This window comes from Pseudonaja textilis, chromosome 2 (assembly GCF_049901715.1).
Source record: "Pseudonaja textilis isolate UNSWEBS1 chromosome 2, rPseTex1.2, whole genome shotgun sequence".
In the NCBI taxonomy this organism is placed as follows: Eukaryota; Metazoa; Chordata; class Lepidosauria; order Squamata; family Elapidae; genus Pseudonaja; species Pseudonaja textilis.
The window spans coordinates 50,227,994-50,246,128 of record NC_141991.1 but is presented as its reverse complement, the minus strand read 5'-3'; the positions used below and the strand labels follow the sequence as shown (position 1 = coordinate 50,246,128).

General features: G+C 36.4%; 1 protein-coding gene across 1 annotated transcript in view; it reads right to left on the bottom strand.

Annotated features, from left to right (window-relative positions):
* The window catches only part of ERC2 (ELKS/RAB6-interacting/CAST family member 2), a 615,701-nt gene that overhangs the window by 365,618 nt on the left and 231,948 nt on the right, over positions 1–18,135 (bottom strand). The window contains exons 8-10 of the mRNA XM_087923860.1: positions 11,323–11,460; positions 4,914–5,054; positions 1,528–1,668 (exon numbers count right to left, since the gene is read on the bottom strand). Coding sequence (XP_087779986.1) covers positions 1,528–1,668; positions 4,914–5,054; positions 11,323–11,460 — 420 coding nt within the window. The remainder of the gene's footprint in view (positions 1–1,527; positions 1,669–4,913; positions 5,055–11,322; positions 11,461–18,135) is intronic.

Below are 18,135 nucleotides of genomic sequence, written 5' to 3'. Positions count from 1 at the left end.
ACCTTTGTTTTCTTTTAAACAATGTAGATATTTTTTAGCTTTAAGATACAATAACATGATGAAAGGGAGGGCCATTCTTACTTTTATTAAGTCTTCTCTTTTCATTCCGAAAAAACTCTGAAAAAAACCACTTCAAAAAAACAAAACAATCCCTGATCTATCTCTAGATTAAAGTTCTGTGGAGAAATGATGCTGCTGTAAACTAAAGCAATCAAAATGTTGCCAAAGTTGAATGAGGCAAAAAGGCTTGATAATTGTCCATTAATGGTCAACAAGTGGTCAGCTGTATCCAAATATGAACAGGGCTTCCGTGGAAAAAGGCCAATCTACTCACATTCCCCACTAACTATATCAATTATTAATAGTTTGATTGCTAATTTCACAAATTCCTGGTTTATTTCCAAAGCCACAGTTGGGACCTGAGCTGTAGACAACACTGGTTTAAATAAAAAAATAAAATTATACAAGAATTGATATTGAAATGGACAGTGGAATTGATATTGAAGTGGACTTTAAAATCATATTTAGTTTCCCAGAACTAGAATGGCATAATAGCAATAGCACTTAGACTTATATATCATTTCACAGTACAGCCCTCTAAATGGTTTACAGTCAGTAAATTTCCCCCAACAATTTGGGTCCTATTTTACTCACCTCAGAAGGATGGAAGGCTTAGTCAACCTTGATCCTGGTGAGATTTGAACTACCAAATTGCAGTCAGCCTGCAGTCAGCAGAAGTAGCCTGCAGTACTGCACTCTAACCATTGCACTACCATGGCTCATAATCTAGCATATTTTGTTTTTTAGTACACTATCTTAAACTGCAAAACATCAACTGCGGTATAAGGAGTAGAATATTATTTTATTTTGTAGATTAAGGCAAGATTACTCAGATGCCATGTACAATATGCATAAAATCTTAAATAGTATCTTTTTTAAAATTACTCACATTATATATTTCTTTCCAAGGTATCATGAAAGCCAGAAAACAGCCAAAGTTAAATATTAAATTCTCCTTCTTCAGTTAAAGAATTGTACCTTGATTAATTCATTGGCAACATGGCTATTTACAAAGTGTGAAAGGCAAACATAATACTTAAATCAAGAAATATGCCATGAGTAATCGTAACTGACATATGGATAATTCAGGTCTGATTGATAGTTAATATATTAATGTGATTCTAAAAATTATTTTGATAATTATTAGTTCAAATGTGATTAGATGTGCTAGACAACGTCCAATATTCAATTATGTATCAATAGTTCTTCCCCTTATGAACAAATCTAAAGTATTTCTAATAAAAATGTTCTTCTACTTTAAGCGTATAACAATCCTTTGATAACAATAAATGAGATTCAAACAGTTTAACTAACAAAAAAGACTTTTAGTGGAAAAATTGATAAAGTGTCATGTCAACATTTGAAATCATTAATACTTTGAGCTTGAAACTAACAGAAACTAGCATTTTTCACAACAAAAATCCCAGCATGCAACTATAAGAATCATTAATATTCAATCATGCTTACCTTTTGCAGTTGTGCTTCTAGCTTACTACACTCCTCCTTCTTTTGCTCTATGGCTATTTCTAAAGCCTTTAATTTGGAGTCTCTTTTCAGCCCTGCTGAAGCCAATGATGATGCATGTTCTTTGAGGTCGATTAAGCTCGACTAAAAAAAAAAGATATGGGAGACAAATTGAAAGTGGGGATTATCAAAAGATACTAAGTTGATTGCAACTGCTAGTAAACTTGGACTGTGACAGATACACACTGCTCAAAAAAAAATAAAGGGAACACTTAAACAACACAATGTAACTCCAAGTCAATCACACTTCTGTGAAATCAAACTGTACACTTAAGTAGGAACACTGATTGACAATCAATTTCACATGCTGTTGTGTAAATGGAATAGACAACAGGTGGAAAGCACAGGCAGTTAGCAAGACATCCCCAATAAAGGAGTGGTTCTGCAGGTGATGACCACAGACCATTTCTCAGTTCCTATGTGTTCTGGCTGATGGTTTGTTCACTTTTGAATGCTGGCGGTGCTTTCACTCTAGTGGTAGCATGAGACGGAGTCTACAACCCACACAAGTGGCTCAGATAGTGCAACTCATCCAGGATGGCACAACAATGCAAGCTGTGGCAGGAAGGTTTGCTGTGTCTGTCAGCGTAGTGTCCAGAGCATGGAGGCGCTACCAGGAGACAGGCCAGTACATCAGGAGACATGGAGGAGGCCGTAGGAGGGCAACAACCCAGCATCAGGACCACTACCTCCGCCTTTGTGCAAGGAGGGACAGGAGGTGCATTGCCAGAGCCCTGCAAAATGACTTCCAGCAGGCCACAAATGTGCCTGTGGCTGCTCAAACGGTCAGAAACAGACTCCATGAGGGTGGTATGAGGGCCCAACGTCCACAGGTGGGGGTTGTGCTTATAGCCCAACACCGTGCAGGACGTTTGGCATTTGCCAGAGAACACCAAGATTGGCAAATTCGCCACTGGCACCCTGTGCTCTTCACAGATGACAGCAGGTTCACATTGAGCACATGTGACAGATGTGACAGGGTCTGGAGACACTGTGGAGAATGTTCTGCTGCCTGCAACATCCTCCAGCATGACTGCTTTGGCAGTGGGTCTGTAATGGTGTTGGGTGGCATTTCTTTAGGGGGCCGCACAGCCCTCCATGTGCTCGCCAGAGGTAGCCTGACTGCCATTAGGTACTGAGATGAGATCCTCAGACCCCTTGTGAGACCATATGTTGGTGCGGTTGGCCCTGGGTTTCTCCTAATGCACAACAATGCTAGACCTCATGTGGCTGGAGTGTGTCAGCAGTTCCTGCAAGATGAAGGTATTGATGCTATGGACTGGCCCACCTGTTCCCCAGACCTGAATCCAATTGAGCACATCTGGGACATCATGGCTCGCTCCATCCACCAACGCCACGTTGCACCACAGACTGTCCAGAAGTTGGGGGATGCTTTAGTCCAGGTGTGGGAGGAGATCCCTCAGGAGACCATCCTCCACCTCATCAGGAGCATGCCCAGGCTCATGTAGGGAGGTCATACAGGCACATGGAGGCAACACACACTACTGAGCCTCATTTTGACTTGTTTTAAGGACATTACATCAAAGTTAGATCAACCTGTAGTGTTTTTTCCACTTTAATTTTGAGTGTAACGCCAAATCCAGACCTCCATGGGTTGCTAAATTTGATTTCCATTGATAATTTTTATGTGATTTTGTTGTCAGCACATTCAACTATGTAATGAACAAAGAATTTAATAAGAATATTTCATTCATTCAGATCTAGGATGTCTTATTTTTGTGTTCCCTTTATTTTTTTGAGCAGTGTAGTTTTCTGATGAGTAGTAGTGCCAATATCTCAGAATCTATTGGCTGAAAGCAAGAAGTCTACCTATGATGTGTTCACATGGAGGCATAACTTATAATCTTTGATTTTTTTATTAATCAAACAAAAGAAATAGAGCTTCAGTTTCACAATCAAAGCCACCATATAGACTTGTCGGATACTACTCTGTATGATCCTGGCTCACATTTCCTCATTCTGAGCTACCTAACTAATTAACCATCAACTAGGCCATGAAATAGAAGTGGAACCAAATACCTAGCTATGTTATTCTAGGATTCCTTAGAATCACATTTTTTTTCACGAAGGGTAACAATTATTCCCTCACCAAATATATTTAAGGTACAAGAATGAAGGTTCCCTATCATGGTGGAGAGAAGGGAAAAATAGATATGCAAAAGGAAGTTGGGTGGGTTAAAATGCACACTTCACATCTACTCAGTAACCTCTTCCTAAATTTTGAAACCAAAATGTAATTGATTCTGGTTTTCAGCAAAAAAACAAAAACAAACTTTGCCTCTTCATCTATGAGGATAGGATTCTACAACTAAAAAGACAATACTGACAAGATGTTTCATTCATTGCTATCTTTAGAAGTTGGTCTCTGTTAATAACGTCAAGGCTTAAATAGAAAAAAGTCATCTTTCAGAAACCATAGTCCAAAGAAAAAAGAAGGGTTTTGATTTGGACTAGCAAATGTTGCAAGGGCCAGTAGAGCAATATTACAAAATACTAGTATAAAATATAACTGCAGTATAAATTGAGACTAATTGCAAGACATGATTTTAATTAGCAATCTGACCTAATCAAAGCTTTTAGAACATCTTCAGAAACAGCCCCATGTATAAAGTTTTATAGTAAGCTAACCAGCATTAGTATGCAAGTTTCTAGAACCACAAGAAGAAATTATGGAATACAGTCATTGATTGTCTTGGCTCTTTTAAGACAGCTCTTAAACCTTTATCTCCTTTCCTTCATAGTCTTGTGCAATCTCTATAAAATCATATAATAATCGCATAAAAAGATAGTGAAAAGAAGTGGAAATCATCCCTATTTCTATTAGTAGAATCTATGTTAAATCCAGACTAATTGTGTTCCGGGAAGAACACATCCAGATCTCACCTGGATGTGGATAAAATAGCAGGGTTGTTCTGCTTCATCTAGGTTTGACAAATCTGCCACCAGGACATACCCATACAGCTTTCTCAGCATTGGTACAGAAAGCAAATTATTCTTCCAGATTATTTTTTCAACATTACAGTCTAGTCTATGGCTTTAGAATACCCATGGTCTCCCATTGGTGTCATCTCCGTATTTTATTGTTAGCTTTTGCTAGTACAACCAATGTTGGCTGGATTCTGCCATAGCCTATGACACTGTTTATAAACAGATGCGTAAAAATTGAAAGATTGCAAAATTACTTGGTTTGAAGTATGATAAATGGTCTTAATAAGCAACTTGTAACATTTATATTGCTTGTAAAAGTTTGATTCTTTATAACACATGGATCCCTACAATAAAATGTTTTATTAGTTGCAAATACTGACCTCTTTTTCCGTCAGCTCTGCTTGTAAAGCATTTACTTTTTCTTTCAGATCTTTGTTTTCTTTTTTGAAGGATTCAATTTCTTCGATTCTTTCACGGTCATCTCTCTCCCTCTGCTCCTTTAATCGCTCTATAATTCTCTCCTAAAAGCATAAAAATATGGCTATATTTTAAAACAGAAGCAGCAGCTTAAAAATTCTGTGAACTTTGTAAAGGAAGCTAAAAATCCACTACGTTACCTTTTTTTTTATTCTAGAAAAAAACATTTATTTGACATACATTTAAAATAGACAAATCAATATATGTGTGTGTGTGTGTGTGTGTGTGTGTGTGTGTGTGTATGGTATTCAGCTTTGTTCGGGTATTTTCCCACGTCATTATAGTAGTGCTTTTAAGGTTGTAGCAATGTTTCGGCAGAATCTCATCTGCCATCATCAGGCTTCTGTATTGTGTTCGTCTGGGAGTCAGACTTTTACAGTTGTTTCAGTTTTAAATTTGGGGCTAGCCTACTGCTGTGCCAGAATGGTTTTTTCTTTATCCTGATTGGTTGGGAGTCTTGGTCTGTGTTTATTGGTCTTGGAGTTTGCTGTGTTCTGCTTGATTGGTGTTTCTAATATCTTCTTTGTTTTGTAGCTTTTTTGTGTCTTGATTGGCTGGCAACATTGTGTTCCTGCATTGGAGGCTTTTAGTGCAGCTTGGCTCCAAGTAAATGGATGGCTATCATTTGTTAGGAAGCTAGGTTTCATCTGGATGCCTGGTTGGGGTGTGTTTGAGCTGGATGTATCAGGGGGGGGGTCTGTTTGTGCCCAGGTGTTTGCCTGGCTAGTGGTGTGGAGATTTTTTTGTTTGCGAATGCAGGCTTCCAAATAATTGACAGTCTGGTGGAGTCATCTCTTCTATTCATGCTTTCAGGTCTTTTTTCAATCTCTATGGCTTCTCTGATGATTCTGTAGCTGGGGTTTTCTGTAGTGGCTACGGTTTTGGTGCCATTGAAGTTGATGCTATGACCTGGGGCTTCCATGTGTTGGACTAGTGAGGAAGTGTATTCCAGCTTTTTGGCTGCATTTTTGTGTTCATCCAGGCAGGTACTTATTCTTCTATTGGTCTGTCCAATGTATGTGGCAGGGCATGATGCACAGGGGACTTCATATATGCCTTGGTTTTCCAGGTCAATTTTATCTTTGGGGCTTCTAAGGATGGCTGATATTTTTCTGTCTGTTTTGAAGGCAGTCTTGATGTGATGCCTGTGTAGTATCTTACTGATTTTGTCTGTAGTACCTCTTATGTAGGGCAGGACAGCTGTTCCATAGATCTGTTCATCTTCTAGGTCTCCATTATGTCTCAGTGTGTTTTTGTGGATCAAGCCAGTGATTTTGCTTTTGTGGAAGCCATTAGCTGTCAGTACTTTAGTCAGGTCTTTATGTGTGTCTTGTCTGCCAGGTGTTTTGTTCTAGCAATTAGTGTTTTGGCCACGGAGTTTATCTGTGCTGGTTGGTGATGGGATTGGGCATTGAGGTTGCAGTTGGTGTGTGTTTTCTTCTGGTACATGGTGTGTTCTAGTGAGCAATTACACATTAGGTCAGAATTTCTCCAGTGTGACCCACCAGGCTCAGGTGCTTACTAACTATTGACAGTCTGGTGGAATCATCTCTTCTATTCATGCTTTCAGGTCCTTTTTCAATCTCTATGGCTTCTCTGATAATTCTGTGGCTGGGGTTTTCTATAATGAAGAGATGATTCCACCAGACTGTCAATTATTTGGAAGCCTGCACTCACAAACAAAAAAATCTCCACACCACTAGCCAGGCAAACACTTGGGCACAAACAGATCCCCCCGATACTTCCAGCTCAAACACACCCCAACCAGGCACCCAGATGAAACCTAGCTTCCTAACAAATGACAGCCGTCCATTTACTCGGAGCCAAGCTGCACTAAAAGCCTCCAATGCAGGAACACAATGTTGCCAGCCAATCAAGACACAAAAAAGCTACAAAACAAAGAAGATATTAGAAACACCAATCAAGCAGAACACAGCAAACTCCAAGACCAATAAACACAGACCAAGACTCCCAACCAATCAGGATGAAGAAAAAAACATTCTGGCACAGCAGTAGGCTAGCCCCAAATTTAAAACTGAAACAACTGTAAAAGACTGACTCACAGATGAACACAATACAGAAGCCTGATGATGGCAGATGAGATTCTGCCGAAACGTTGCTACAACTTTAAAAGCACAACTATAATGACGTGAGAAAATACCTGAACAAAGCTGAATACCATACATGTAAGTACCCACGAAAACTTAAGAAAACAAACAAATAGATAGATAGATAGATAGATAGATAGATAGATAGATAGATAGATAGATATAGATATAGATATAGATATAGATATAGATATAGATATAGATAGATAGATAGATAGATAGATAGATAGATAGATAGATAGATAGATAGATAGATAGATAGATATAGTTTGAGAATGTATCTGTCTCTTGGATATGGACTCTTGATTGTCTGTAAATAACTTCTAAGGAGGCCATTTTTGCAAATTGATAAGTAGGCTTTATTTCATTAAAGAAATTTTATTAATGAAAAAAATGGGAGAATGTGATAATAGATTTGGAAGACTGTAAATTTAATTTTCTAATGCAGTTCTTCACTATGCTCAAAGGAATAAATAATTATTGTCAGTGTGCTGATATTCCAGACCAAACTAACATGCTAAAGGAGGAACCAAGCAACAGTCCCTCTCTCAGAAGCCAAACAAGCAAAATACTCTAGAGAGGAAAAAAGACATACTTCACTTGAAAAGGTATACTCTTAAAAGAGTGTGCAAATATTTGTGTTTCCCTAATAACCTTAGCCCTTTTCTTCTGTAGTACAATATGTACATCCCACAAAAGTGCTTTCTGTTTGATCAGTACTATGGCAAAAGTTATGTATCATACTAGATGTTCAAATATATAACTAATGTTAATATTATTGTGAGATTTTTAACATTCAAGTGAAGCCATTTATTTAACCAACTAATCAGGTCTCAGTCAAGGGACTTGCCAAGTGTACACACTGGGAGGTTTTTGACATAGAAAAACAATCATCTCTAATACCAATGGTCTTGAAATAAGAATGTTGATACAGAACAGGCATTACTAGCTACTGCATTTTAAAAGCATTTTTATAGAAAGGCTGAAAATCCTTATTTGAGTAACAGTGATGAACTGCGCTATTTAAGGCAAACATACAATACTGGAAATTTAGATATTTTTTGAATATCAAACAGAACTTAGTACTGGTTATTATTGCAACACTAACCCCAATCCCACCCTGACTGAATAACTACTAGCCATATTTAATTCCTGCGCCCAAAGTTCCTGGCAGTAGAATTATAAACATCAAATTTGTTGTGCCCATATTTAATTAATATAATCTAATATTACTGAAATGAATTAATATAATATAATATTACTGGTATTTACACCAAGACAAATTCCTTGTGTGTTCAATCACACTTGGCCAATAAAGTATTCTATTCTATTCTATCAAGGAGTCCCTGTTTTTATTAAATATCTTTATTGTCCATTCTTTTAAAGGCTGCACTAATATAAGATTCTACAGCATTAACTTTTTAAAGAATAAACACACAAAATAGGTATATCTCTATTGTCAACATCTATATATTAATACACCATATAATATATATTAGAAAATGGCAGTTATTGTTCCATTCTTCTTGCATTTGTTCCCTAAACACATGAAGTAGTTATACCTTATCAAGATCTCATCCTATAAATCTCAAGGCTCATCCAGATTTAAATTCAATAGATCTAGGTTCTCTTAACAAAAGTGTATTCTGAGTTTCCATAGAGTTGCTCTGATAGCTTAGCCTTGGTACCCAAGATATGTTATATATTATAACTATTGAGAGATATTCCAAAATACTGATAACCTAGAAAATTTAGATATTCTTACTTTATCTTTAAACAAAGGTTTTTCATTATATTTCTTATAAAACAATCTACTAGCTAACATATGTATTCTACAGATTCTGTACCTGGAAGATGGACTTGATACATCAGCAATTTGTCTGAACAGAAATGTAGGTCTCATTTGTAATCCTTCTTATGAAAATTATTGATGTGGCAACTGAATTCCTTCTTCAGAAGATATTGCTCTTCCTTTACTGGACTCCAACTTTCCATTCTATTTTCCCTTTAACCAATGAAAATCTACATTGAACTGTTCCAGATATGACCCTGTTCTTATTTATAAAATGCTGGGAGAATTGGATGCGTGTGAGTTGGGAAGTCATATAAATATTTAATAAAGATATAAATAAATAATAATTTTCCCAATTGTATTGTGGCAGATAATCCATTTGGTGAAATGGAATATTTTATCTGAATTTATTTTGGAAAATATTTGAACATTTAATTACATACGGCAACATGATACATCTGGATACAAGAAACAAACTTTAGAATATTGGGGGCAGGTATTAAGTTCTCTTGTTTATAGGGAGGGTCAGTTGATTATGAACAATTAAAATTTATTTAGCAATATTGTTATATGAATACAAAATATAAGTCATACATTGTTCATCAGCTAAAGCCCTCTTTTATATCAAATTGCAGGACTGCCATCATCTCTTGTTATTTGTTCATTTTGTCTTGTCTTTAAATTTGATAATAGCTTTCTTTTCTTTTTAACCTTCTTCAGCAGTCAACTATCCCTCCCATCCCAGGTTTTCTTAGATTTCTGGCTTGTAGGGAAGGGATCATTTGCATTTTACCCCAAAACAAATTATCCTTGAGCTCTTAATAATTACTAAAATAGTGGCCATCCTTAATTCTGAATGTGAAAAGTCACTGTAGACTAGTTTATTAAAAGCTTCCCTTAACTATAGTTTGAGAATGACTTTTTCTGGACAGAAAATGATAAAGTTGATAAGACTGTAGTATAGAAAGCAAATTCTCCAGTCCATGTGGAAAACAATATATCCCAAAATATTAGGCAGGCTTAAAGTTATCACTTAAGATTAATTATACAGCAACACTTGCACATTTTAGTTAAAATTATTTTTTCCTACTCTACTGACTGAAATTTAGTTCTGTTGTCAGTCACACATTCTATTAAACGCTCAACATCATAATTCACAAACACAAAACAAAGAGGACTTGAACTACAGTATCTCTGAGCTAGGTGGTGGCTACACTTGTTAAAATGCTTTTAGATATCATGTTTTGGATGTTTAACCACAAATATAATGAAATTGCAACAATGTATCCTTTCTAGTCTTGTTTTGTTTGGCAAGCATTCCTGGGTTTATATCTCGCCTCTTACAAGTCTAATGTAATGTCTTTTTTTTTTTTTTACAAAAGCAAACAGGAACTAAATCACAGAGACAAAAAGCTCTATATCAGGATGCATTAGAGCCCTGACTCACAACAACATAAGCAATTCAGATTTTTACCAATGTGAAACTGTTGGGCCAATCAGAACTGTGGGTGAGAATGCCAAAGCGGTAATCTTTTAGCTGTTCAGACACTTAAAAATACATGTTTGGCACCTTAGGAAATGAATTTGTTGTGTTTTAAGACAGAAATCTCTACTAATCCAAACAGGATCTATGAATCCTGAAGATCTCTAGTTTTTGTACATGGTTCAGTGAAATTGATCACTTAGGACAGGGGTCACCAAACTTTTGGACCTCAGGGACCATTAACTTCATAATTTTTAATCCCATGGACCACTAATATGATCTGCCTAATGACTGGCTGGGTGGGCGTGGCTAGGTGATCATGTAACTGGGTGGGCATGGCCAACTCGATGTCACTTACAATGAGGGGTGCCTCGCCGGCCTCTAACTAGGCTTTCCAAGCAGAGAGAAGATCTATGGGAATGCAAAGCCAGGTACTGGCAGCTGGAGGTTGAGTGGGCTGAGATGGTCCAGTTCCAGGCCATGATGCAGTCCCACTGGAACACTGATTCTTCGCCATCAGCAGCACTTCCCTCCAGCCTTTGCCCAGGAGGCTGAACCAGACCCCAAATCAGAATTTCTGCCCCCCTCTGACTCTCACAAAAAGACCATGAGGGGGAGATTCTCTACAGCAACACAAACATTGCAAGTATCCGGCCTGGGGGACATAGTTTGAGAATCCCTGATTTAGTGCGATATGAAAAATACAAATAATTTTTCTGTGGACCACCAAAATTTTCTCGTGCACCACCAGTTGGCGACTGCTGATTTAGGAGGATGCAGGACACAGAAATCTTTCTTAAATGATCCATTTCCTTGAACCATGGATTTCATTGAACCAAGGATTTCTGTACCCAAGGGGCCAGCCAGTCCTTTGGACACATCTGAGACAATTCTAACAAGAAATTGTAGATGAAAACAGGAGAACCTACCTTCTCAGAGAGGGCTTCTTCCAAGGTAGCTAGAGCTGTATCTGTGTTACTGGAATCTGTCTGCAATGATTTCACACGATCTTTCAAATTAGTTAGTTGCTTGTCTTTATCTCTAAGTTGCTCCTGAAGATTTTCAATCTTTGTGGGGGGAGGGGGAGAGGCAAGATAATGAAACGTTTCATTATCACAGAAGGCAAGGTTTCAGAATGCATTCTATCCTAACAAAACAAAGCATATGTCGTGTGTTTCTTTCTGGAAACCAGAACTAGAACATATAGCCTGAAATTTATATTTAAAATCAACGTATCATGCTTTTTGATCAAATATAGGGAAAAGACCTGCATTTCCACCTGATTTAAGACAACTTTTTTTTCAAGACTGGACCTAAAATAAGAGTACAATAGATCTTTTGAAAGATAATCTGGCTTTGCTAGATTACCTGGAAAGTTTTCTCCCTTCATGCCACTTATTTAGCCACTATTTAAGTGCAGAGTTCTTGCCAATCAACATTTCCATATATCTTAACTGAATAGAACGATTCACCCAAAATAAAATAAACAATGCAAAAAAAATTGGCACATTTCTTTATCCTTGATCACACTCAGTCATTACTGGCATTATCACAGTGCCGCATAACCCAGTGGTGGGATTCAAATTTTTTTACTACCAGTTCTGTGGGCGTGGTTTGGTGGGTGTGGCAGGGGAAGGATACTGTAAAATCAGAGGTGGTGTTTGCTGGTTTTCCGAACTACCCAAAATTTCCACTATCAGTTCTCCAGAACTGGTCAGAACCTGCTGAATACCACCTCTGACATAACCTTATGACATGATGCACCTACACCAACAGTTTATAATAATCAAAATATATGGAATCCAATGAAGAATACTGAATTCACATACACCAGAGGTCTTCAATCTTGGCAACTTTAAGACTTGTGGACTTCAGAGAATTCAGAGACTTGGAGAATTCTGGGAGCTGAAGTCCACAAGTCTTAAAGTTGCCAAGTTTGGGGACCCCTGACATACCCTCTGACCGTCTACGTTCATTTGTGCTTTCAAATTTCACCTAGGGTGAATATAGCTATTGAATGCCATAAAATCATCTCCCTCAATTTGGAACCCTCCAGAGATGTGAGACAGTGTGGATCAATGGTGAGGTTATTATATTCTAACTTGTGAATGAAATACACAGTACCTTAAAACTTTATTGCATTGGGATGGTTCAGGGGTGGGATTCAAATTTCTTAACAACGAGTTCTGTGGGCATGGCCTAATTTGTGGGTGTGGCTTGGTGGTCATGTGACTGGGTGGGCATGGCTTGTATGTAAATATTGTAAATATTTATGTAAATATTGATTTTTTTTAAAAAAGAGCAACTTTTACCCAAATCAGGCAAAGCAGGCAGGCAGACTGAGTTGCTTGCAGAATGACAGAGCCACTCACAGATCTACCTTTCTGCAATCTGCTGCCTGAGTCAGTGGCGTGATTTGCCAGTTCTCCGAACTGTGCAGAATCGTAGCAACCAGTTCTATAGAACTGGTCCAAACAGGTAGAATCACACCCCTGGAATGGTTGCATAGTTACACTGTCATTGGCTGACTTTGCTTTGCAGTTTCTTTATAAGCTTTTATATCCAAACTGAGATATAATGAGAAAGTAAAACTAATTTCACACTGTTAGCTGGGGATAATCTGACTGCAGAATACTTGAGTAGTATTATTTTGTCAATAAATCATAACTATCCAATTTGATTAGATATTTACTTCTTTTGAAGAAATATATTTGACAGAGGTGTTCTTCATTTGCAATAAAGTACCCATCCCGTCCCATCCCAAATGTCTTTCTAGATTGCAATGCCTGGCATAAATTACAAATATATGAGAGGAATTATTTTGGAGACCCCACCAAGAGACAGAATTTTATCATGCCATGAACTTAGACATTAAAGTGACTGGGAGATGGAGGTTGCATCTATTTGCTGCACAGTTCAAAAGAAAAAAGGTTGGGATACAAGAAAAATGTTAGTCTATGACACTCTAATACAGTATAAAAGAACTAAGCAATATAAGAAGCGCATTGTTACATTTTATTTTCAACAGTACATAATGATTTTTTTTAAATTTAAAGTTAAGCAGATTTCTGCTTTTTATTTATGTATTTGGGGAAATGGAACAAAATAGAAGAAAACATAAGAGAAACATTGGAAAAATGGAGAGCTGAAGTAAAACAAACTAATATTGCCAAAAAAAATGATCTATGTAAAGAAAATTAATGACAAATAAGATAGTCCTCAACTTACAACAGTTCATTTAGTGACTGTTCAAAGTTACAATGGCTCTGAAAAAAGTGACTTATGAACATTTTTTACACTTATGACTGTGGCAGCATCCCCATGGCTATGTGATCAAGATTCAGATGCTTGGCGGCTGATTCATATTCATGATGGTTGCAGCATCCCAGAGTTTTTGGGACCTCATAAGCAAAGTCTATGGGGAAAGCCAGATTCACTTAACAACCATGTTACTAACTTAACATCTGCCATGATTCACTTAACAACTGTGTCAAAAAAGCCGTAAAATGGGACAAAACCCACTTAACAAATGTCTCACTTAGCAACAGAAATTTGGGGCTCAATTGTGATTGTAGGTCAAGGACTAACTGTAACAAGACTGCAATGATATTCTACTCAAAATAATTGAAGTGGTTCAGAAAATGACTACTGCTACTGTTCATTTTACATAAATCTTGGTAGTTTATTTTTTTCATTTCATTGTAGTCTTTGTTATCATTATGGAATGAAATATATAATAGAAGATAAAAATTTGAATGTGAACATTTAACATATAAGCTCTCAAGTCCATTTGCTCTACCAAATACTGTTCAATAAGGTGTATAAGAGAAAATAAACCATCCCCAAAACGTTGCTCAATATTGACACATGAAATATAGCTGATACATGAGCCTGTAATCATTATTATTTGAATATCCAACTCTAATTATATATAGTAGTTTTGTGTATTTTTTTAAAATTGACACATGGTAAGCATATGAATTATAAAATAAATGCAGGAAAAATGAATGAAAAATAGGTTGAAGAATCTCTTTCATATCTACTTCCACCTTCCTCTGGGCAAAGGAAAAAACTAAATGTATCTATGTATCTGCCAGTATAAAGAACAGATGCTTCTTAGGAAGGAGTCTATAAGTTCATGTTTATGTGCACACAACGGCCTTATATGGAACTATAGAAAAAAGGCAATCAGTAAATAAATTAACAGTTTTCTGTTTTATAACATTTTGTATTCTCTGTTCTCAGATCCAGTGCTAACTGGTCTTCCAAAGAGCATACATCATATTTCATGCATTTCTGTGATGGATTAAACAACTACATTATGACACCCTGTGGAATTCTAAAGACACTACACATTTAGATTGTGTCAAAATATAGATGTGAATACATATAAGCAAAGCAATCAAACAAACAAAATGGAGCAGGGAGGAGAATATAATTTGTATACAAAGTTTGGGCATTTTTTAAAATTATCCCTGGCTATAATACATATAATAAACACCCTAAATTAATACCATCTCCTGAGTATATATCTGAATTCTCATGTATTTATTTTTTTTATCAGTTCTCTTAGAAATCATGATATTACTACAAGCTTTATCTGAGGCTGTGGGTCTTAGAATGCTGCACTTAGCAAAAATGCTTTCCTTAAATTTAAAGGATACAGACATTAAATTAACAGCATTGCACTCCGTATTACACTTGCAAAATACAGTGGGGAGTAGAACATTTGGTTCCTGTTAACTCCAAATTTTACACTTTTTCAAAACATTTGAGTAATATTAATATTGCTCTTTTTCCATGTACAACCTGATCTTGACTATTTTCACAATTGCTCTTAAGTTAATGTCAATAAGAGATAAATTAATAAATATATCTTATGAAAAACCATTCAGATGCTAATCATTATAAATGACAATACTGCAATTACTGATGACATAGCCAGGAAATTTCTTTATTTGTTTTTTTAACCTGAAAAACTAATCAGATAGATGGGGGGCGGGGGGATGACCCACCAAATGTCAATGCACTGGTATTAAATGTGTTTCTAACCAGCATATTGTAAACATGACCAGACAAGCTAAGAATCATCTGTATAATCTCCAACTGCCTTGTCTGTAATCAGATTGCATAATTGTCTATTAAAATGACTTCACATAATCCTTTGGTATTTCCATAAATGGATATAAACACATTTAGAGCTGCCACTCCATCTATTAAAAATCATTAAAAACTTTCACATGCAATCTTTTCAATTATGTGTCCTGTCAATACGTTTCTAAGTGGTAAACTTGTCACTTTTCTGGCAAACATTTCAGGAATGCTTCTTAAATGCTCAAAGGATTTAACTAAGTCTCACCTGAAGACAAGTGTTGCAATTTGATAGAAATTTAAGAACCCAAAACAAAACAAAACAAAAATCCCTTGTCATTTACGTTTTATAATGTGAACAAAAAGGTTTAAGAGTTGTTAACCTAATCTTACGTAGCTTTTTCTCTGGTAGTATTACATTACTAACTAGAGCATACAAAACATTTGCTAGACCAATATTTGAATACAGCTCATCAGTCTGGAACCCACATTATGTATCTGATATTAACACAGTTGAGAAAGTCCAGAAATATTTCACAAGAAGAGTTCTCCACTCCTCTACTCGTTGCAGAATACCTTATGCCACCAGACTCGAAATTCTAGACCTAGAAAACCTAGAACTACGCTGCCTTTGGTCCGATCTAAGTATAGTATATAAAATCATACATTGCAATGTCCTACCAGTCAATGAATACTTCAGCTTCAACCATAACAACACAAGAGCAAACAATAGATACAAACTCAAGGTTAATCGCACCAAACTTGATTGCAGGAAATATGACTTCAGCAGCAGAGTAGTCAATGTCTGGAATAGTCTACCTGACTCTGTGGTTTCTTCCCCAAACCCCCAAAATTTTAACCTTAGACTGTCTACTATTGACCTCACCCCTTTCCTAAGAGGTCTGAAGGGGGCATGCATAAGCACACCAACGTGCCTACCGTCCCTGTCCTATTGTTTCTTTTATATATTTTTTTATTTTTCTTATATGTATCCATGTATTCATAACTATGTTTTTACTTACACCTATTATCTTGTAAGCAATTGCCAAATAAAAAATAAATAAATACATAAATTCAGGGAGAATTGGTATCTGGTAACTAAATAAAAGTTCCCTGCCTAGAGAAGATGATCCCCCCTGGTTTATAGACACTGAATGAATGTGGCAATGTAAATATTGACCTACTTTATATCATTGGTGAAAAGGTTGTTAAGGTCACCTTAACTTTGTTTCCATTATAGGCTGGAGAGAAGCTAGGAGAACTTCGGGGGATGCTGCATAATGAAGAATAAGGCATATCTGAGACATGGTCAAGTGAAAATGTGAACACTGTTGCATACAAATGTCCATAATATGCCTCTAATCTGGAAAGGAAAGTTACAAATTGACTACTTGTCTGGAGATTTTATGTATACCAGAGTTGGACTAGACAAGAAACAACTTTACTTTTATCTATATCTATAAATATATTTATTAAGACTTGCACTGGTTCATTTTCTAAGAAATTGAAATCTTTCATGCCACATTTCAGGTATAGTACTAATACTAATCTTTAGCCAATTTTTAAATTCTCTTTTAAACCATTTGTTGGTTTCATGTTATGCATCTCTTAAAGATTGTAGAATTTCAGGCAACTTTGAAGGCACTATAGCACACTTTTTTACTAATACATGTTTCAACTGTACATAGTGCCAAGCAGAAACTGTTAGAAAGTCATAGTCCAAACATAATTTCTCAAAAACTTTAAAATAATCATTATAAGTCAACCAATTTAAGGTATTTATCCTTTGTTTGTGTAGCGGTATGTGGAAATGACCTTGGGAGGCAGGAAAAAGAGACACAGCCAAAGGAAAGGTCAGGTAAAAGGAAACTTAGCCCACAGCAGGAACATGACCAGGGCAAGTGACTCAGAGGGGATTCTTCCTAGTTTCCTGAGCTATAAAATGCAGGGGGCGAGAGGGGGAGAGAGGGGGAGAGAGGGGGGAAAAGGAGTATATCTTCAGAATTACAAGATTATGTTGGTATAACTTTACAATAAAGTAGAATTAATTCATCTAGCCATGCTTGTTGTCTGGTTTACCTCACAAAGCTGACACGTTGGCCCAGGGTTTCCAATTAAACATCTTCCTCATTAATTTCAAATCTGAAATATTCCATAAAATCAATATTCCTATTCTGACTGAAAACTTAATCACTTATCTTTTAATAACCAAGTATATGTCCAGCAGCTTTCAAGTCAGGAAAAGAAAATCCAGGTTTACTGTACCATGATCCTACTACTTGCCAAGATTTCAGATGCTTCATGAACTTATTATCAAATTGTATCCAATGCAGGTAATACTCAGAAAAGTTTCTCAATTTCTTTACCTGTATAAAATATTTATTAGGAATTAATATTGAAATCCCTCTTAAAATATACATTAGTTGATGGATAAATATCAACTAATGGATACTTTAGATCCTTTAGGGAACAGACTAGACTTTTCCTAGCTGATGGTATGACCAGAACATAAACCATATTACTTATAGTTTCAATAAAATTTGGCAGTGAATAGAAAAATTATCCTCAGTAGCTATATCACCTATCTACAAGAACAGTTTGCATTCGATATCAGTATCAACTGTCATCACAATCTGCATATCTTGACATTG